At 35.5% G+C, this 23,416-nt stretch overlaps 1 protein-coding gene across 5 annotated transcripts in view; it reads right to left on the reverse strand.

Annotated features, from left to right (window-relative positions):
• PIK3C3 (phosphatidylinositol 3-kinase catalytic subunit type 3) overlaps positions 1 to 23,416 on the reverse strand; it is an 81,244-nt gene that overhangs the window by 23,759 nt on the left and 34,069 nt on the right. For 4 of the 5 annotated variants that reach the window (XM_075021293.1, XM_075021295.1, XM_075021294.1 and 1 more), the window contains 7 exons: positions 22,829 to 22,957; positions 22,434 to 22,503; positions 21,695 to 21,759; positions 18,816 to 18,900; positions 17,636 to 17,710; positions 5,897 to 6,065; positions 249 to 339 (listed from right to left, as the gene is read on the reverse strand). In XM_075021293.1, coding sequence (XP_074877394.1) covers positions 249 to 339; positions 5,897 to 6,065; positions 17,636 to 17,710; positions 18,816 to 18,900; positions 21,695 to 21,759; positions 22,434 to 22,503; positions 22,829 to 22,957 — 684 coding nt within the window. Of the gene's footprint in view, positions 1 to 248; positions 340 to 5,896; positions 6,066 to 17,635; positions 17,711 to 18,815; positions 18,963 to 21,694; positions 21,760 to 22,433; positions 22,504 to 22,828; positions 22,958 to 23,416 lie in introns of those variants that run through there. The other variant, XM_075021297.1, reaches the window with a different exon arrangement.

The raw sequence follows: 23,416 nt of genomic DNA on the forward strand, positions 1-23,416 counted from the left end.
AAAGCAGACTTTGCACTACCGCATGGATGATAAAGAGCAATTCTGTATTTATGGGCACATGTGCTAAGTGATCTCAAAAGTATATTCTCCTATCTTTAACTTCAATTATTCTAGAAATTGCTCAAAACTTGTGAAACAGGATCAAGTATTTTCAGGTCAGTTACAAATAAGTCACCACAAGTGACTGAAAATTTCATGACGTGATCATAACTTGGGTCACTGCAAGACCATGAAAGCTTTCCAGTTACCTTTTTTACAGTCTTATCAGGTTCGAGAGCAATATCTGGAATGTTGGCATCCACCATGAGGGAAAATAAGTTCAAGATCAAGTTGGAATACCTAAGCAGAAGAACAAATTAGGTAAAACTCTTTGTAAACTGTACAAAAGACATTTTGCAAACAACTTCATTTAAGAACACATCATCATCTTAATGTGAATTGGTAATGCTTCAGAGAAGGTGCATTCATAACACTTTAGTTGAACATATTTATGTTAAAAACATAAGGTACCTGATATTATCAGTGAAAGTTTAACCCTCAAACCGTCTCAAACTGCCAAAATTGAACAGACTGCTCTGGTTTTATTATAATTTTCTAAAAAATGTCAGAACATTTATTCAGAAACACATCAAATATAAACTGTGATTTCATATATTGAAAGATATAATGCCATTTTCTACCTCTAGTAGGACAAACATATGCTAGTATATTGATTCAAAGGTTATTTTTTATTAAAAAGGATATCAGTGATACAGCAGTATTATATAAATTAGCATTCAAACAGCTGAAGTCTTTACAATTACAAGAAATGATTTTTCAAGTTGCTTCAAGGGCTTCTGCCATCACAAGTTGAATATAAGTGATTTTACCAGATCCAAGTCTACATTTGCTCAGTTAAGCTGCAATAACATTGGTAGGCATGCTACACTTACGAAGTACAAATGTAATTTATAACCATTAAAAAAGACAAGACAGAGTATAGTTTTCAGTCTTAACGTGATATCGGAAGTACTCGCGAATCTTTTAGAGAACATCATTTTGCCCTTGCAGGAAATTAGCTGTAAGTTGCTTTTTGAAAGGATAATTTTCAAGCTGTTCAACATAAACTGAAACTTCCTTTCCTCTGTAAAGAGATCTAATCCCCTTTCAGAGACAAAGTAGGTAACTGACTTCAAAATCTGAAATATTGCTTTGCTAAGAACACTAGGAGCTTCACAGACAATAGAAAATGAATTCTTAGCAGCAAAACTTGTTTATTAGCAAGCTGCTGAATAAGCTGACAATTGCAAGGAGTACAAAGTGTTTTAACTACACAAAAGGACTGCTTCATAGCTGTATTTAACAAAGTAAATACTGCTCAACAACAACAACAAAATCTCTCTAGAAAGCATAATTCCATCAAAAACTCCTGACACTTTATTATTATCTGGGACTAGCACTACCTAACACATTCCAATATAAGTTTTAACTCTTTATAAACACAAACATTTAATATAAACTGTTTGGGTAGAAATCTTCAGTGTCTTGTTTCAGCTGTTCTGCTTCACTTTCCCAGGGGCAAGGGACTGGAATCAGGAAAATTACTTTTATCACAGATTAAAAGAAAGGTTAGACTACCATTTTGTTCCAGATCTGGTTAAGAAATCTGGCAGTCAAGTTGCTTCGGTGCCAGGAACAGACATGATAGGTTGCAATGAAAATTTTTTCTACCTGCCTGAAACAAGCAAATCTCACTTTGAACATGCATAAATCTTACAGCTATGTTCTCTCAAGTCTCTTCCTAGATCATTGGTAGTTCTCCCTTTGAACTGACCCAGGAGTCCAGAGTCTGAGTCCCTTTTGCTCTTGAATCACGCAGAGAATAAGAGCTTATGAACAGCACAGGTTACTAGGGTTATTTAAGAGATGGATGTTTGTAAAAGAGATTTCAAAGGTCTAGGCTTCATTGCTAGAGGCCAGTTAAAAGCTGGTTCTGTTCCACACAATGAAGTCTTTTGGTTCTTGGTGCTTAGAGTAAAAGCACTGGAAGCATAAAATTAACTGAAGACCCTAATTAAAAAAAAAAATTCAAGAGAAGTTAAATTTGGGGGCAGTATGGAGTGGGAAGAGACAAAAATTAGGAAACAGCTGCTCACTATGCTATCTGCAGGTCTCTCCTCTGACCCTCACCCCAACATTTCTTTAACTCAGTAATCAACTAGATGGTGGTCTAAGGGTGAAAAAGATCTTAAGTGAGTTTGTTAGCTGCCTCTAGGATCCCTGTCATGTTTCACAGATTTTTAGAAAATTTATTAAAAAACTGGGACTTGACAAGAGAGTTAAGAGCTTCCTACTTTAGACAGCTGGCAAATATGCCAAGATGATCACAACTGGTCAACTGACAGCCCAAATTCATCCTAAGACTAGACATTTTGCTGAAACACCCAAGTTAAGAATCTAACCTGTAAACACCAAACACCTTTGTCAGACAAGTCACATCACTCGTCTTTGACATCTACATTAAAGGCCTCTGCAATAGCTGACCTCCATCCACAGTCAAAATGAACTAGGAGCTCAGCTTCAATTAAGTACCTAAACCTGACCTTAAAACCCTCTCATGTAAATGCATTCTTTGTTTTCCTCAAAGCTCAGTACAAATTAATTTACAAAAGAAATGAGCACTTAGCTACACTGGAGGTTGATTAAGCTTACAGTCTGAACATAAAGTGCTAAAAGAAGAAGGTTCTGTAAAAATTTAAGAAATCAAACAAAATAACTCTACTCCTACATAGGAGAGGCCTCATATATACCAAAAAAACCCACATCACAAAAGTTAAAATTCTCACAGCCATCTTTTCTGAGAACAGCAGCTTTTGGTTTTAAGTGCTTAATATCTCATCAAATACATGCTTGATCCTAAGCACTCCTTTATGCATTTTTTCAACATTTAAAGGAACCTTTGCATATAGATGTCTTCAACCAACCAAATACTTAGGCTGTTGACATTGCAGTAGTCTATCAAATTCGAAGCCACTAACTTCTACTACAAAGACAGGACAGGAAAATATACAGTTATCTGCAGTCCCAAACTAAAGCCCTGTTTACCTGGTCTAACTCAAAAATTCCAAAGTTTAAAATGCAGTCACCTTTTCTGCAGTGTAACTTGGGACCCCCCAGGACTCTTTTTCCTCTTCACAAGGCTATGTGTACTCCCCAACCACTATCATGTCCCAGTCAGCTATAATAAACTATGGCATTTATTCTTCCAAAAGTTTTCCTCACGGTCCAGACTCAAACAAAACTGACCTGATCGCAACCAGTTTCACCTTTGCTCTTCCCTCTTCACCATCTACCCCCAGCTTTTAGAAGACTATGTAGACCCTGCACTGCCTAGCTACAACCTTCCCAAAGAATCAGCACTTCCCAAGGGCCATCAGAGCTATCCACTTGTTGCCTATAGTGTTTTCATTGAGATCTATACAGCCTCCTCTGTCCCCTGTACCATTGAGACCAGACTGGGGAAAAACACTCTGGTCTACCCAGCTGGATTCCCCATCCATACAGAGCAAATCTCAGCCCAAACTACAGCTTCTGTCCCTAGTTACCGACTAATCCTTTGTCCTTACCTACACCCAAGCACTTAAACTGAGCATCAAACTTCTCACATGACTAACACTGGGGGAAACCCTTATTTGGGAAGGAACAACACAATCTAGAACGTCCCCCTGGATAAAGCTCTCAAATGTTGCAGCTGGATTCTTCTCTGCTGGATCCTGCTGAGGATGCATAAACTGGGAATTCTCAGAGGAAGGAAATGCTGACACGTAACAGGACTTGAACATCTTAAATAGGCTCAACGTGTATAATGAAAAAGGCTGCTACAGCCCAAGTGAGGATGCAAGTTCTGCTGCCAGCCGCAATTTGCCCTGCAACACATTGAGAACACAGAGGCTGCTCTTTCATTACAGCACTGCTGACAAACACACGACTGATTACTGTTGTTCAAAAATGGAAACATCTCCCTCACCCCCTGAAAAAAAACCCACACAAAACCAACAAAAAAATGCACACTACTGATCATATGCCAAACTACTTCCAACCTAAAACAATGAACAACACTATCTTTCCCACTCATAAGTTTTAAATTGTTTTTATTTGTTTTCACTCTGCAACACCAACAGAACCAGGAATCCTGAAACACTGAGATATAGCACTTTAAAGATGTAGAGAACTGTCTATACCCCAGGGAAATAAAGAAGAAAAAATAAAACACAAATTGACAGAGATGACAAGCAGAGTTTGCATTTTGTCTTAGCAATCAGAGGTTATGATTTCCCGCTACTTAGCCAGAAGTATCTGTGAACAGGTTTGTGTCAACATGCAGAACTGTTAGAATGAAGCCATTCCACCTCTAATTATTCTTTTTTCAATAAGCAAGTAATCTTAATCGTTTTTAGTTCTAGCTGCTTAAAGAAATAGTTATAGTAATACTAATATTATCCTACGCTATCTATCTTTGTTGAAAGCCTTAAAGATATTTATCCAGAACAATTTAAAAATACTTTCCAATTAAACTGAACAAATATTGGAGAGGCTATAATTACAACTACAATCCCAGACATTAAAAATGAAACCATCTTGATTTACAGTTTAGTTTTATACCCAAATTACTGCTATACTCCATACTTAATGATGATCTTTGTAGCAAATCATTACATAAATTAATGCAATGGATAATCCTTCACTGACACAACAAACCTTTCCATTGAAACAGCTAGGTTTAAACAATAAAAACAACTCAAGTATTTCACAAATAAGAAATATAGTATTATGAAACAGTTTTAAATAAAATTTAGAACATGGAATATACATTAGCCTTTCAGATTGTTCTCTGAAGTCAGAATATCGTTTGCTAATAACATGCCACTGTTTTTTTCATGCAGCTGAATTGCTTGTAACCTATTAATAATGTCAGTTCATAAACCAACTCCTTACTCTTTCTCCTTTTAAGAATGGAAAACTACATGCTGCACTTTTGTTTCGTATCACTGACTGCCTACTCGTCATACTATATGTACTTTTCACATAGGCTTTTCATATTACTAATTTTTTTCCACATATTTGGAGGTTTACATTACGTGATCTTGATATTAAAGTGAAATAATTTCATCTCCATTGAAGATGTACCAAATGAAATCACTAGACAGACCAAGAGTGCTTACCTGTGTTCTGTTCAAACAGAACAAAGCTGAGCTACCTGGCTCAGAAAGTTGATGGTAAGTAATACAGTTGCTGCAAAAGAATGAAGCTGATTCCAAGTTTAAAGGAGAGATCTGTTGGTCCATAAATAAATACAGTCTAAAGAGGTTTTAGCTGTCACAGTTCTGGGTATCTACAGAAACTGCTAACATACTCGACTGTCACTACAAGTAGCTAATTTTTGTCCTGCAGGACCCAAACCCAGCTAAGGTTATTTATGTGCCATCTTCAAGCCAAAGAATTTGATCACCACTAATCTAAACCGGAGGAGGAGAACAGCAAATGAGTAATGACTCAGAGTTAAAAGGACAGTTACTTGATCATCAATAATCAGAGAGAAAGTTCCTTAAGGACAAAAACATATCCAAAAAGCAAGATATAATTTAATGCCTCACAGGAGTTATGGAAAAAAGCTATTTAGGTTATTAAACAAGCAAAATTGGAGGTCTTCACTTGAAAGACAATTACATTCAAGCTCCACATTACACCAATGCTGTGATGTTTTCATTCCTTTGTTTTGTAAAAATTCTTGTGTCTGCCTTCAGACTTCAAAGTTTTGAATTTTTAACGTAAATATTTTCTCTGATTCATTTACTCCTCTTGTCTCCCGCTTTACAGTGGCTCTAATAAATTTTTAGCATTAAAATAGTATTGTTACCTGCGGAGATGGAGAAAGGCTGTGTAGCACTGCTTACGGAACTCCTGGTACTGTTCACTCTGTGTGCCTCCCATACCTTCCACCATCTCCTTATTCAGCTTCATTGGGGGAGGTAGAGGCTTAGGGTCCCGACCCAAAATATAACCAAAGTCAATGTGAAATAGTTTACCTGTAGAAGGAGCAAAAGGCAAACACTTCACATAGTATCAAATATTGATGCAAAACTTGGGAAAAAAAAAATATCTTTAAATGAAATCTCTAGTAGATGCTAAGCAGCTCTCAAAAAAATACAATTCACTGTTTTCTATAAAGCTTATAACTGTATATTTTATATCTTCAGCTGCCAATTTGAAATTATGGGTTTAAAAAAAGAAAAGCTGATTTCAAATTCATTAAGAGTACTAACTAACAAGATAAGTTTTTCTGCCCCTTTTTTTTTTTAAACACATGGAGTATATTCACAAAGACTGAATCAATGTTGAAACTGGTCAGTAGATATTTAACGGAGAGTTATATAATAGATACCATAATTCTTTGTGCCTTCTTTAGAATGTTAACAAATTAAAATATTAATACACCCATTGCATTGCTTTTAGTATCCTATTTGGTTGCTGTGGCATGAAACACATTATTTTAGTTGTATGTTAAATTTACCAAGGGGAAAGTTAAGACTCATGATCCTAAGAACGACCTTTTGAAGCCACCAAATACCAAAGATTTCAAAGCTGTTTCAAAATTCTTTTAGTTCTTTGAGTAAGATTAAAATTTATCAACCATTTTCAAAGACATTGAAGAAACATCACTACAATTCCAAATCTGAAACTGTATTTCAAATGTGCCTAAGTCTGTCTTACACTTTTTCAGTACTAAAATACAAGAGTTACATCACTTGATCACTACCTTTCCCTTCTCAGATCAACTGACTACATTTAAAATGTTTCTGCAGCATTAACTTCACAAACACTTATATACATCTCTTGCTTTAAATGCATAAGGCAACTTCCCTTCCTATCAAGAGCTTGCGTGCAGCCATGCTATTTACAATATTGCTCAGACTTTTGTTAGGGAATATTCACTGTATTCTCTTTCAATAGTACTGACCATACACAAGATGCAATAGGTGGCAAAATGAACAACTGCAACACCAGCAACTTCAAAAACCCTACTAAAACATTTAGATAATATGAAGATTAAATATTATATAAATACGCAAAACAAAAATGTTGTCAACAGAAATCAAAATCGTACAATCCATAATTCTTAGGAAGCCAGTTTCTAGGAACATTCTTGACTCACTTAAGTGGAAAACATTGACCATATAAAGCAAAAAAAAAGAAAGTTTTTTAAAGTGTTCTTCAAATAAATTTTCAGTTTAAAGTATATATTTTAAACAATGACTTGGGCCATAACAGAGCTGCGTTACAAAAAGATGGTAAGAATGCAGATATGCCAAGAAACATTCATATAAAAAATTTAAAAGAAAAAAACATACGGGAAATCTGTTAAGTGATTTCCTTAGGACAGAGGGAAACCATCTTCCTGAACTCTGCAGTAATAAGTAATCAGGAAATAAATTACGAAGTACAAAAAGGTGATGGGTGTTTAAGCCGTTAGGTAAATTAAGTTCTGCATTCAAAGCAAAGCTACTCAGTGACATTAATAAATTTAAGTCTTATATGACTAATTTATAGAAGAGAATGAAATGCAGATACAAGATGGAAGATCTTTTAAACAAGAAGGTAAAAAATTATTAGTATGATTATCACCTAGACAGTCACAGATAGGACAGAACATACAGAGTCTTGCTTCAGAATTATAGAACTGAACAGCATTATGGACAGAGATCTCTTTGCTAAGGGTTATTTTAACCTGCAGAATCCATATTCATCTTAATATTTTCATAAGCTTAGGTGCTCAGCACTCTTGAAAAAAATGGAACAGTCAGTATTTTTCAATTAGTCACCCCTCTTTGGCCATTTCATTGAATAATAATGTTTTATCATCAGAAAATGCTGCTTGAGATCTGTCATAAGCACTCTTCTTCAACCCAAGAAACAAATTCCATCACAGTCAGTTTTCTAAGGGAGATCACAAAGAAGCTCAATAAGCAGGCAAAGTATTTGCTAGTTGATAAATGCTACAACCATTACATTTTGCATACCTAACTGTGCTACAAAACCCCTCCTTTCCTTCAATAGTTTTCTTCAAGCTGCTACAAGACTTACTTTTAGAGCTCATTTTTGTACACTAACTTTTTGAAGTAGGCATTTTGATATATACACCCCCTTCCACCATTAAGTTACAAAAAATGTTTAATTAAAAAGTTTGGGGGGGGTCTGTGTTCTGTTCACTTATTCAAATCTGTCACCTTCAAGAGTCAAGAGACAACATTTTGAATAAAACAGTAACTCTTGTGGCAGTAATTAAATCTTTTTTAGTTTGCTCTGGAGATAGGGAATAAGAGGCAACAATTATTAATTTAAATTGGTAACAAAGATGCATCTAAAGCATTCAAAACCATTTTAATAGCTGACTGATATACGTTCATATAAATTAATTAGATCAAGTAATTATGCATTTTCAGGAATGAAGTATCAAAAAGTATAAGATGAGGCCATCCTGCATTAACATTCTAGCTTCCCTAGCTGTACTTCAAAATCCAGCAGATTTTTAGGCCGACTTAAAAAGTATGTCAAAAGCTTTCATTTAAATACATTAAATATATTTAATATTTTTCAAATCCATGTACCAAACACAGACTTAACTAATTTTCATTTGTGCAGTTCCTCCAAGATCCAAGAACCAGCATACCATATTACAGAATACGGACAGAAGGCTCCCCTTGGTGCTTGCCTGAAGCTGCTACACCAGTGAAGACTGACCAGACAGCTTGAGGGAGGTACTGCAGTTTTAGAGCTTTCTACAAAGAAGCCTGACTTATGTTCTCCCCAAGGACTTAACTACAACTGTAACTAGCAAAGCACAAGCCTGCTTTGGACAAATTAAAATTGGTTGTATATTTAATACTGAAAATTATACATGTTAATAAATAATAAATTTATCAAGTTTAACAACAGATGATATGAAATCTTTTAACACTAAGATAAAATGTTGCAAGTATCTCAAGTGACCATCCCAAGTAAAAGTCGGATTATAGGACTGAATATCCCACTTTCAGACATTAATGACTGTGATGATTAGACTACCACTCAGTATAAGCTCTATTACAAGAATAAGACTGGAGAAAGTTTCTGGTACCTATTTGACAAGGTGTAGTGCCAGAAAATACTAAATAGTAGCAGAGAGAGCAGGATAAAAATAGGAACCTAACACTCCAGCTCTATATAAAGCAACTGTCGTAGAGTATATGAACTTCAAACAAAAATATATCACTTTGTTCTAGAAATCACTGTACTGAAGATGTAATTTTAAGAGGACAGCAAATATATTTAGTAAGAATTTTTATTCTGTAAGAATTGACTTTCACTGTGAATAGCATATTGTCTCCTAACATAGCCATCACTCCTGATACACATCTGTAAGGATGGAGGCAAAAACTGCCAGTACCAGCTCATGAATTTTTTTTTGTCAGCTTAAATGCATTTTTTCTTCAAGAGCATGGCTCCTCAAAACACTACTCATTGGAAATTTGTCAGCCTTAGGTATGACAATAATTAAAAAATAACCTTGTCTAGTAATCACAGCTGAAAAACAGTCAACAGGAGAATCAGCATCTTATTTGGGCAGGTGTTGAGTGAGTTTTTTAGTTCTGGAGCATCACACAATTTTTGCAGTTTGTATTTGAAAGTTCCTTAAAGTTATGTAGTTTGGTTGGTAAGAAACATACCTTCTCAATCAAATTTAGAAGATGACTCTTTTAAATCTTTATTTCACAGAATCACAGAAAGGCTGAGGTTGGAAGGGACCTCTGGAAGACATCTGGTCCAAGCCCCTGGTCAAGTAGGGCCACCTAGAGCCAGCTGCCTTGCCCAGGACCATGTCCAGACAGTTTATGAGTATATCCAAGCATGGAGACTACACGATTTCTCTGGGTAACCTGTGCCCGTGCTCCATCACCCTCAGTATGAGTAAAAATTCATACCCATAGCGTGGTACTTATATACAGTTATCATCTATCCTCCCAGTAAATTAGACTGCTTGTGAACTACTTTTTCTAAAGGCTTTGAACTTCTGTGTTTTATAAAACAATTACGTTTCCTTCCTTCAATATACAGTGTCAGTGCCATAACATACACACTTTGATCTCTTAAACCATCATGTTTTTACCTCAGCTTCTAATCCACCTTCTTCAGATTTATTAGATCTTAATTTAAAGGCCTCTAATTTATAAGCATGTCTAATAATTAAAAGACAAACCGGGACTTCTAGTTTTGGTTTATTACTGTTCCTGAATAACTGCTAAATCATATGTGTGAGGGTTTTTTTGCCTGAGTCATGTTTTATACTAAAAGAGAAATTAAGACAACAGGTGAAACACATTTAATCCTCTGAGCCTCTTACATTCTTGTAGGGCTAGATATAAAGGCCTTGGATTTCTAATATTTAGACACTGAAACCTTTAGACATCTATCTAGAAATCTGAGTTATTTATAAAAATAGGGGATTTTAGGTATCTGAGAAAACAAAACATACCAATTCAGCAAACACCTCAAGACCACAGACAAGTATGTATGAACCTTCTACTCTGTTTTGATGCTAGGAGCAGGACTATATGTAGGCTCCTATGTATAGTTCAAGATACACAGCTTTGGACAAACATTTCTGATGTTCAAAGTGGCTCACTCCTCAAAGTCTAAAAGATGGTATTAGCATTCTTTCAGGAAGCAAGAAAAATCCCTGCTGGAAAGACTTTGAATAGCACTTCTCACCTTAAAAAACAGTGCCCTAATAATCACTCTCCACTCCCCACTTAAGCTATTTTACTATAGAAAAAGCAAGACAGAAGGCATTTACTGACTGTGGCAGTGTGCTCCTCATGCCCCCTACCCCAGCAACCTGACCTGTGTTTCCAGTAACCCTGCTCAAGCGATAACCACCAGTGGCAGCTGTAATGGATGCGTCTGGTTGTGATGGCTGCATCCAGCTCAAAGTGGATTTGGGGGAGATGGGTAACAACACAATAGCCAAGGGCTAATTTGAACAATGTGCCCACCTAACCACAGTGTTGGTCAATGTCCAACTCAAGCCAAATTTGGGAAAAGCTAACATCTGTAGTCAGTATACAAACATGACTATGAGTCAATTAACTTCATAAATAAAGGACAGCCCAGGGCCCGTTGAGCTCTCCTGCATGGCAGCGGGCTGCATGCCAGGATCTCCCCCTGAGTAGAGATGCCTCTCAGGGTTACTCCTCGAGGTTGAGAGATTCCTTGCTGCAACAGATTCTCAGCAAGTGATTAATAGCATGCTAATCTTTGAAATCTTAGCTAAGTGATATTGCACATATATAATCCTTTAGACATAAACTGCTGACCAAGTCTGGGACTAGGACTGGATCCAGCCGCGCCTAGACTCCTCTCTGAGAAGGACTTTAGAACACGAGGGGATCCATTCTGAACCTTGGGACTCAACGGGAGGGTCTCCCTCACAGTTGTGTCTGACCCTGTCCTCTATACAGTAAATACTCAAGTGTACCTTGCCATCAAATCTTATTAAACCACTGTCACATTTACTATCAAGTTTTGTTAAATTGCTGGTTTGTATCAAACATATCATTACTTCTCTCTTGCGAGTGAAGTGCGTCACTCCATCTGCGACACTGACTGGAAGAGAATGAGATGTTTCCAAGAATAGGCAATAATGCAGCATAAACACACAAAATTATTTACTTCAAAACCTAAAAGCTGATACTGTTGTCTACTTTTAAGCTTTTTTTTTTTTTTTTTCCATTTTATGAGGTTGACTACATTTTTCTACTGAATACCTGGTTTTCTAAACATATGGAATAAAGAGGACAGGCCCTTGGAGAATTCAAGGAAATGCCATCAAACGTGGAAAGTCTCCCTGACTAGCAGTCAGGGCATGAGGGATTTGAAAGTCTACCTAAGTTCCTTTCAGCCTTGAGAGTGAAGTGATCTTTGATTAAGTGAAGCATGGGCTTGTGGAGACTAAAAATTGATATCTTGTGCTTGCAATAGCCAATAACATCTGACTGCAGCTAGAGAGACTGATTTGTCCACTGCTTTTACTGCTAATGCCTAGATTTTAGCACAGGAGAAAGTTCCCGTATAGCAGCACAGAAACTGTTTTATTTCACCAGAGGACTGTTAGGAAAGACTTCTGAAAACCTGCACAGAACTCTGAAATCCTTAAAATGCAGAAGGCAAAGCAAATTAGATGCAATTACTAAAATAAAGGAAGTCTGGTGGCAATTGTCTTTAACAGGTAAGAAAGCCTTATAAATTATTTTTAACTTACCTGTTCCCACTTTTGAGAACGGGAGGGGGGGAACAAACAAGCTCTGAATTTCAATGTATTTTCTGTAAACTGCAACTGCCACTATTATTTTAGCCTGACTCGTATAGAAAAAGTACAATTTAGTGACTATTTTAACTGAATTCCTATTTTAAATTTGAAGCAATAGGATAAAAATTCCTATGATGAAAATGAGTAGATGGACTGGTTTCCTGGCTTTCCCAGCAAATTCTGATGTTACCATCAAAATTTCTTATTTGCTAACAGAGCACTGTGCCTAATTTATTGCCAAAATTTTCATCAGCTACATGTTATAACTTTTCTAAGACTACACAAAAATGGAAGAAAATAGCATGAGTTGTTAAGGACTTGCTCAGAATACAGTTTTTAAACTCAGTATGCAGCAACAGCTGGAGGCAAAGTTTATCATTACTATCCATAGAATGGATAAGGGCCCAGCTTGTGCTAAGGATTGTAATTTTTCCCCCTCACACATCAAGCTGTCCACTCTCAAAATACACTCCATGCAGACATATTGTAAGGAAAAAAAAAGATGTCAGATATGAATTGTTAAATGAGAAGTACTGTTCAAGATACCCATAAGAAAATTTTTTAGCAGACCAACAACTAGAAGCTATATTCTTTTTGGTAGGCATCACAAATAGGAGTTGCAGAGAGAAATCTAAAGGATTACAGTATGTGTTAGTTTTGTCTTTTTTTTTTTAACAAAAAGCATGTTCCGCTATCAAGACCAGTAACATTAAAAACATTTAAAAATCCCACTGCATTTCACATACTGTAGTAGTTTGCAACATGTATTTATTAATTTACTTATCTAAGACTGATATAGAATGAAGGTTTGAATCCTATAGTTTTTCCATTTTTGTCATCTTCAAACCTGCTTTGGGATAGATGGTTTTAACTGAAAAGCACTAAAAGTACAAACACATGGTGTCACCTCACATATGGAACTGTTCAGATCTTTGCCATCTTACCTGGCAACCCTTTCTGAGACTGAAGAATAAATCAGATGTCAATTGGTGCACTTCACACTGAAGACAGACCACAGCTCTACCTCTAAGCATTAAATGAGAAGACAGTCCTGTTCTTTTGCCTATCTGCACATGATGCTAAAAGCAAACGTGGTTTTCAAGTTATGAGCCCTCAGACTTTGACATGCCCTCAGATATTAATAACCTAATTTTATCCATCTAGCAACATGCCCTACTGCTACAGAGCAAGTTCATCTGTAGAGTTCAGATCAAAGCACCTTTATTTAGGGAACCTATAATGGGAACTTGAATTTACATGTAGGTCCCTAAAGGTTATTGAAAGATTAAGCTGACCAGTCACTAGGATGAGAGTTAGTTGGTCAGACACACACATGCAGTGCTACTTAAGAATGCCATTTGAATGTCTCAGGATATCCTAAAATATCTACACATAGCCTGCAAATGTGACAGGACCTTTGTGAAACCTTTGTCTGTCTAAAGCAAGTTGAAGTTACTACGATATCTCAAATGGGACAGGAGACTTCACTGGTCTATCATAGCTGAAACTATCTAAGCTCTAACGATGGCTGTACTGACTGTCCTAAGACTTTAAAAGGCTTAGCAAACATGAAGACATCCATATCTGGATGTTATAGCAGTAGCTAGATCCCAACTCTGCAATCAAAACCAGAGTGGAACAAATGCAGACGAAAGTGTTTTCAAGGGAAGGCATAACATAATTGAAACATACTAGTGTAACGCATATTACATGGAAGTTAACTGAACATGCTACATCTCATATCTCAATTCAGCTTCACAACCATCCAGCTCTTCCTTCCAAGGCAACAGAGAGCACATTAGCTGGTAAGTCAGATGCTGTCATTAAAATATAAATCAGCCTGTAATCCTACAATATGGCACTGATGTTACTTAAAGCTGGGTATTCAGCTGCAAAACAGTGCCTTGCTATTTACAAGTCACAGTAATATCTGCTGTTATAGATTTAGAAACAAAAAACTAAAACATACAGCAATTGGTAACATATTTCATCTCCGGGATAAGTATGAAGTTGAAGGTTCTCAGAGAAAATAAATATTGCTGTTATGTAATAGATTATATAATGTGACCTTCAGGTTATAAGCTAAGGCACATTTGTGAAACTGATTGAAGTATTCTTGTAATTTTTAACATTACTTATAGATGAGGATGTTTTGACTGAAGATTCCCTGTATCTCTTTCCAAACAAGTTTCTACACCTGTCCTTGAAGAATGGTACAGCATTTAAAAATCTGAAAATCTAGATATCTTATTTAAGACTACTTAAAAAAAAAGTGTCACCCTATTTCTAGCATAAGCATAAAACAGTCATGAAACACAGCAGAAGTTATTTCACCCAGATAACAGACACTCTCATCCTATAGTGCAAAAAAAACCAACCCAAAACATTTCTAACATTAAGTAGGAAACAATTTGGTTTTATGAACTTTGGTATCTACTGCTTCATATCTAAATTATACTGAATTTATTATAAGCATAGACATCTGTATGTTAGATGATGATGCAACAGTTCTATTGGAAGGTTCTATTGTCCAACACAGATGTGGCTACATCCACCAAACTAAAAGATAAGAGTCAAAAAAGGGAATGATGTATATTGCCATATAAATCCAAGGAAAGTATGTGAACCCACAGCTGGTACTCAGCATTCTTTACCCTATTGGAAAGCTTCAATTCATTAAATAAATATCATCAAGAAAGGATGTGTATATAGTCACGCAGTTTTGAAGAAGGTACTTACGCTTCCATTCTCCAAGAGAAGAATGAAGTTAGCTTTTTCCAACTTAAGTCTAAGGGATACTCAGTAGCAAAAAACAAGCCTTTGTAGCAAGCCTTTGTTGTATTTGGAACATAAGAATTTCTCTTGTTAGCTCAAAAAACCTCTCTCAGTATGTAACAGAGCACAGGTAGCAGATGAAAACAATTTCAGACTCAGAATGTACCGTGGATGTGCACTGCCCTCTGCTGTACTGCTCAAATTCTTCCACTAAGCCGAACAGCCATTGTGCTGTTACTTTTTAACATAGAAAGGTAAGATGCACTTTACCCCAAACCAAAATACTAAAATATTGCTACTCTGAGCACGCAAGCAGTGTCTGTGATGAAAAGATTTATACCTGTCACCTTAGACAAATGATAGAGGCCTCTCAAGACAGATTTTAAATGCCCATTTATACATCTCCAAGCAGATAAGGAAAACTACACTTGTTGTAGTTGTTCCCCCATGTGCTTAGAGCAAGACCTTTTAACCTAATCAAGGTCCAATGGTTAATTTTCTACTCTTTCATACAGAGTATGCTGATTCAAAGCAATATATGTTTCAGCCTTATCTGTAAGCTAACAAGCCTTCCATGGGGATGTGTCTCTTTTCCCCAAATACCATTTTTTATTTACATGTTTCTCATGCAGTAACATTTCACTGTATTATAAACACTTAACCACATCTCCTAACTCTTAATCACTATGTAATGAAGGTATTCAAGGCATCAGAACTCCTATAGGAAGCTGTAGTTCTAAAGTAAGCAAGCAAAAAAAAAAAAAACCAAACCCCAAACCCAACAAACAAAAAAACAACTCCAAAATTATTTTCCACTACAAGAAATGTTTTTGTTAAAACTTTGTGAAGTTCATGCAGCTACACATGAACTCATTTTCAACAAAAACACTTGAATTTCCCTCCACCCCAAGGCACTGATTGTAATAGCTGAAGTAGCTTAGTTTTCAAATCCTTCATTTCCTCTGGTAAAGAAATCTTCTATTTATTAAGAAACACTAGAATTATTCACTCTACCTGGTCTGTTATTAATCCATCCAGATGACAACAAAAAATAACATTAAAAAAACTTACAACAAGTTAGGGAGACTCAAAATGCCATCTGCTATTTTGAACTTTCAAGATACATGGCTTTTGCTGCAAACTAAAGGATGGACTTGATTAAACAGTAACTTCTACTACCTTCTCTCGCCCAGCTGTGAATTTGTAATGAACAGGACACTAAAGAGTCTATTTCCTTCTTTGTTTTTAAAGAAGGCTTAAAAAAACATCTATAATCTCAACTAGAGCTGAATGGTCCAGCCAGCTCAACTACTGGATTTTTGTTGCAGTGGTTTGGTTTCATCAGGAACACAAAATTCATAGGGAATAGAAAATGCTGAAGTGAATCCTGCTCTGACAGGTCTCACATTATGTTCCCACTTCTGGGACTTATCATGTAAATTTCTCAGAAAAACATACAGACCTGGAAAGTTCACAGAACCACTTTGTTTAAAAGAAAGTCAAATCTGAGACAAGAATTCACATGGACATCTCAGTAAAGTCATCAAGATTATACCTAATTCCCTATGACTACTGATAATACTTGTCTAAATGTCTACTGTACTTGGAATAGCATACATAAAAAAGCAGAATTATTTGACAACTATTAAAATACAACTAGAATCCCACTAGTAAATCGTGAATTTGCATTCTGATAGCATGTTAAAAAAGCTACTAAACAGGAATGTAACAATTTAATGAAAAATTAAATGGTTTGATAAAGAACAATTAGGATACTTGGGGTTAGAGTCACTTTACAAGTATTTTTTAATGCATTCTTTTTTCCAGCTTCATACCAAGAGTTCTGAAGAAAACAATGTAATTATGATTTTAGCCAAGTTCAAGATAATGGTGAAATGTTTCTTGGTCTTAGGTAAAGGCAGTCAAATTTTACCATATACTATGTCCATACTACTTTCAAAAAAGGTAGCATCGCTCAAGAAAATTCTTGTGTTTAAGAAAAAACAACTTACGGGTCCAGCTTTCAGTGTAAAAAATGATGGTAGAACACAGGACTGTAAAATAAGCCAACTGAAAACTATACAAAAACTCTAGTGTTTATAAACATGTCTGTGTTGAGGTTAAGTTAGACTTCCATAACCTACAGATGTATAAATGGCTCTTAAACTGACATCAAAACCACATATCAGATACATTAGTAGGCAAGATATGAAAAAATGTGTATTTAGAGAGCAATTAATCTACTTGCTTTCTTATTCTTCAGCTGCCGTTTCACACTACTAATAATTTAAAACTAAACTTTGATTCTCTGAACCAAATATTACCTTAGATGAGACAATATAACTTTACATTTAAAAATATATATTCTAATCTACAATAACCAGTGGGTTATACTCAAGGAAAATGGAACACAACAGTACCAACACATTAGAAATTAAACAACTGCTGTTATAAAATTATACTGCTAAAAAGAATTACCTGTTTTTGTTAGCAAAAGATTATCCAGATGTCTATCTCCAACTCCAAGGATGTAAGTAATTACACAATAACCAGCTGTAACAAGTGAATTGTAAACATCAATATCAATATCTTTCCTGGAGAGCAACAAGTTCCACACAATTAACAACAGTGTATGACATTATCTCAGTTCTTGTTCATTAGTAATAAATATACCATAGAGACTGGGGCAGGGGTGGTGCTGGTGAAGAATAATCAAGATTGTCAGCACTATGAAGAACATTTGAAGTAACAGATTAGAAACTGAAGTTTATTCAGTACTGCCTAGATTTTAATTTCTTACTACACAATCATGCACTTAACACTAAAAGCCTAAATTCATTCAATATTGGGATCAAGATACTTCAAAGGAAGATGAAGTGCTCTGAGCAAAACGAATGTACTCATTTTGAACTGAAGACTGTAACAAACATTAGACATTGATATGAATCAGAATGTATACGTCAGCAGTATTCACAAGTTAAGCAGTAAGCCAGACAGTGATAAGTAGTGAACTGCTTAACTATTACTTTCACCCACTAACAAGAACAGTTTGAAGCAGCTCTAAAGACTGTGCCATCAGAAAGCAAAGGGGAAAGGAGAAGATACTGTGGAGCAACAGCTGAATTGCCTTTTTTTTTTTTGTAGAATGAAGTTGCTTTTCATTTAATGGACAGCAAATGTGATATGTTAACGTTGCCACCAGTTTACTGAACAAGAACGACACTAATGCTTTTTCTTGTCATCCAAATGGAACAAGAAGTTGAATGTAGCCTCACCCCCCAAAAAATCTGATGTTTTAAAAACAAATAAAAATTGTTCACCTCAAATACAGATGATTTCTTATTATATAAATGCTTATATCTCCCTGAATTATAAAGGCCCCAACTCATGAAGTGGAAGGGTAGGAGGCAAGGTTATTGCTAGAAAGCAAAGAATATTTAACTTCTAGTCTCCTTTAAAGAGAACAGAAAGAGGGCTAAGGAGAGGAATTGCGTATGACATGCCAGGCTCAAAACCATTCTTTTCACAGGGATTCTGACAGCAAGTACATGCGTAGTGCCCCATCTGCAGTCATCTGATGTGAAATGTCTTAATACCTCATCTACCCTGTCCTTTATACTTCAGATATGAAGTTACCAACTGTAAGACTGTAACTTACCACAGCTCTTAACATATGTGTCCATCACCTCTGCACTTATTCCATGAGGGCCAGTCTCACTAGGTGCATGTTTTCTGAAGAAGTTCTGGAGGGGAAGTCATCAACATATTTAGTTATTCCACATGATCTGAAACAGGATCTTTAGAACTGGTAGAAAAAAAAGATTTAAAATCAAGACCACAAATGGCCATCACTACAATCTGTAGTAAACTAACAACAACTCCTCAAAAAACTAGTAAGATATAATTTCATATTGCTTTATTTTGTCTTAATCATCACATTCCTATACTCAAGAGAAACAGATCTCAAGATCAAACTGAAAAGCAGGTTTTCTTTACTAACAGGTTCAGAAAGTTAACAATGCATTGAAAAGTTACTGATTAATAACTATGAGTGCAAATACTTCCACAGGAAACTGTTTAGGCCAGATCAACAAAAACTAAAATAGGACTAACAGTCCAGATTAGTAACTACATTTGGAACACACTCTCTTACAAGGTTTATCATTGCTATACGTCTCCATATGCCTCAATACAACAAACCACTACTGAATTTAAAAGGAAAATCTAAGTCATCAAATGGAAACTTCACATTTCCTGTGAAATGGGAACAGGGCCAAAACAGTCCTTCCCACCACTAAGAAGAAAACTGGTTTTTTTTTCTAGACTGAGATGAAAGGTAACTAAATTAAATCCAAGCCTAAGCACAAGTTTCTTCCAGTAAGCAAACACAAATCTAAGCAAGCACTGGAAGAGGAGCTTTGTAGGCAACTAGATGACATATAAGTGACTTAAAATCATAATGAAAAAATGAAGGGAATCTTAAAAAAGAGGAGATGGTACTGAAGGAAGGTACCTGCAGGCAATTTAAGAAAGTTTTGCTTGAAAAGTGCTCCTGTTGTAATGTGTATCAGAGATTTAAGGCCTGGAGAAAGCTTTAATTATCTTTGCTTGCAGAAAAAAAAGCCCTTCTGAAATATGTTAAAAAAGCTGATGGAGTAAAGATTCTGTTAAATGAAATCCCTAAGTGAAATGTGGAAGGAAATTTTTAACTGTTTAACAGGGTACTATAGTGAGATCTACTTTCACTGCTCCAAAATGTTACATGCTGTATGTTAAAAAATGAAACCAAAAAAAAACTAAACCAGAAACTAAACAAAAACTACACATACTTCAGACCATCCAAATGCTAAATTGTCAAGTATAGAGCAGAAATACCTCTAAAACATAAAATGTAATTTCAAGATTGTTGATAGAAGGTAGATAACACTCAAACATCAAAACACCTTTTCTGTCCTGCAGATCTGCATTACCTGCCCATATTAGATTACTTGCTTTAATTCTTTTCAGAAGTGAAACATTTTTTAATAGCTATATACAGTAGCCATCCTTATTACAAGAGCTGTGACACCCAAAATGAACATTTACAAAAAGAATAAACCAAACTTTCACAACACCTAAAAATGTTCATTTAGTTTTTATTTCCTTGGTCTACAATGCCCAGCTATTTTATCATGCTTTGGGCACAGGAAATCTGAGCTCTATAATGTATTTTGTCATTGATCTGTGAAGTAATTGCAGATCACATTCTTTTGGCGTCTTGTCTATTTAGATTAGCAATTCTTCACAGGAAGAATTGCTCCTTATGTCTGCACAGCAACTAAAACAGTGGGGCATCCATTTCAGATTGGAATATGATGTTATAAGTAATTGCAAAATTACAATTTCACAAGCATTTCTAAATATATTATTTTATAAAAACATCCAATGAACCAGAATACGACTACTATGTTTCCCAGATTACAAAGGATTGCCAAGGAAACACTTTCTAAACTGTATGATTATTGAATGTGTAGATGTAGCTTATCACCATCTTTACAAAATGAAAAGTTCAAGAAACTTAAGCAACTTGATGCTGGTCGTTGTCTGACTAATGATAAGCATTTTTTATAAATGATAAGCATTTGATATGCTTATTGTTAAGCAAACAATAATGGCAAGTGACAAGCATTTTTTAATCTCCGTATTTTTAATATATGTAGTTTATAGTAGCTGGGAGCTGTTTACTTTGGTTCCCAGTTACTGAGCTATGAACACATACAAACTTAACTATCAACTGGAAAAAAGGGAAAAAAGGTACTGTGACAAATTGAATCCAACATAAACATGCTGTGTTTTCATTAAAAAAAAAAAACCTTATTAGCTATATCTCTCATATGGCAATTTGGTATATTTTTATCTAATTATATTTATCTCAACCAGCTGAACCCTGCTACCTAGCTTATGTACTGTGCTTGAAACTAGCATGAATTCTGTGTGCCACTACTTAATTATGTGTCCCTACTCAATTTCATGACAGTTACAGAAAGTTTGCTAAAAAAAAAAAAAAAAAAAAAAAGAAAAAAATATCACACAGTATCTATACAGCCACTATGGCAGGGAAACAGACTTCAGAAATTACATGAACAAACTATGTAGTTGTTCCATCAAAAAAAATTATTAAACATACTTTGACCAGGTATCAAGCCAAAACTATCACATGAACAACAGAAACACTTAACAACAAAACAGTACAGAAAAGTGTCATGCACCTACCATTCATCATTACAGCAAAACCAGAATTTCAGTATCACAACTAAATTACACTTTAATTACTTAAATGGTATTACTTTTAGGACATGAGATACTCATGTGGTGATTTAAGTATATATTTTTTAAAGTAAAACATTTGCTGTAAATATACTTATGTTTCAAGCTATAATTTTTCTTCTAACAACAGATACAAAAATCAGTGGGAGACTAAAGACTTTTTTATGAGATCTAAGCGTGCAATTTATACTGTTTGATCAGGAGACGACTTAAAAATCCCGCATCACGTACCTGTATACTCTCCTCAGTAGCAAGAACTTCTGCAACTGGTACTGACTGAATAAACTGCATGAAGCCTGTGACAGAAGACAACCAAAAAAAAGAAAAATCTCCAATGCATAAAACTTTCAGGCTACTCTATAATGCATGTTTATTAAAGGACAACACTAATACACACTTTCATTCAGCTGCTTCTCATCAGCAAAAAAATCATTTTGTTCCAATTTTCTACACCTTCAGTGGTTTTAAAACAACTTGTCATTAACGCCAAATTAACTTGCAGAAGGTCTGTTCTTCCAAGTTTTCATGGGAAGAGAAAGTAAATCAATGGCTTCCTAAATATTTATCCAGAATGTTTCTAAAAACATAGCCAAGTTTGATTTTGTTTTGTCTCATTTTTTTCCTCCATCTCATGCAAAGATCTATAAATAGGAGATTTAAAAGTTATTTGTCCAAGATCACACAGCAAGCTAGCAGCAAAGATAAGACTACTGATCGTCACACACTCCAAAATCCAGACCAGGCTTCTTTTATGAAGATACTTGAGTCACTTATGGAATACTGTGGTCACTCAGGTTGTTTACTTCCATGACTTCTATTGCAACAAGATTTTCTTACACATTTGAGCTCCTTTTTAGAATGCTATACTACGCAAAACATGTCATGAAAATACTGTGTCACAACACAGTCTATGAACAAGGGAGAAGATTCCTCCCAATACCGTATATTTAGGAAATAAAAGTATTCATACCATGTTTTGTACTAGTTGCCAGCACTTTATAGGGTGTCAGTTTCAAATCCAGATTCTCTTTTCTTAACAGCTGGGAAAAAACAACACACAAAAGCAAAGATGAATGCAAGAGAAAAGCAGCTTCTACTTCTAAAACCAATGTGTATTGGACATTGATCTCCACTGTTCTTCATTTAAATTAGTAATGAGTGAAAGCCTGTTTGACTTTTTTTTTTTTTAAAAAAACTACACAGGATCATTGCATGTCTATAAAGAAAAGAAAAAAGCCACCTAGGATCTGAGAACCCTGGAATGTATTAGCAACGTAAACTGCATTAACAGGTTTTAAGAGTCTTGCTCTCGACAAGGAAAATCAAGAGCAGAGAAGGGCAAGGATGTGGATTAATATTTCTCACCTTATCCATGAGTGAAATAATCTGAAGAATAAGTTGATCTTGACGTAAATCATCACCATGCTTAAAAATTACAGGGTATTTGCCTCCGTCTTCTGTCTTGAAGAATAACTGAGCAGGCATTAAGGCACTCTGGAAAAGGAAACTTGTTCTACTAAACTGGTTCATATTAACATGTTGCTACAGTAGAGTTCTAAAATATAAATCTTTGTTTACTGCACTGTAGATAAGTGAATTAAGCAAGTATCAGGTCATCGCATTCAAGTATCAAATTCAGTTACAAAAAGGTTTAAAATAGTCCCATTTGAATACCAACAGTGTGGCAGTGAGTACCAGAGCTCTTTTACTATTCCTCCAGTTTGATAGAAAAGAAGCAATTCTAAAGCTTCTAAAAGCAGTTACTCATTGTTTAGGACTAAACAGTTAGAACATACCATTTCTAGTTACCAAAAGTGTGATCTAGGCATGTTTTAAAAAAGACAAAACCACAAAAAACCAAAACCCCCTTAAGGCTTTCCTCCTTTTTTAGCAAGGAGTGTGAAGGATACATTCCCTTGCCACATCCCCCCTCCAGCAGCAGAAGAGAAAGGA

Source organism: Buteo buteo, chromosome Z (assembly GCF_964188355.1).
Source record: "Buteo buteo chromosome Z, bButBut1.hap1.1, whole genome shotgun sequence".
NCBI classification, from domain to species: domain Eukaryota; kingdom Metazoa; phylum Chordata; class Aves; order Accipitriformes; family Accipitridae; genus Buteo; species Buteo buteo.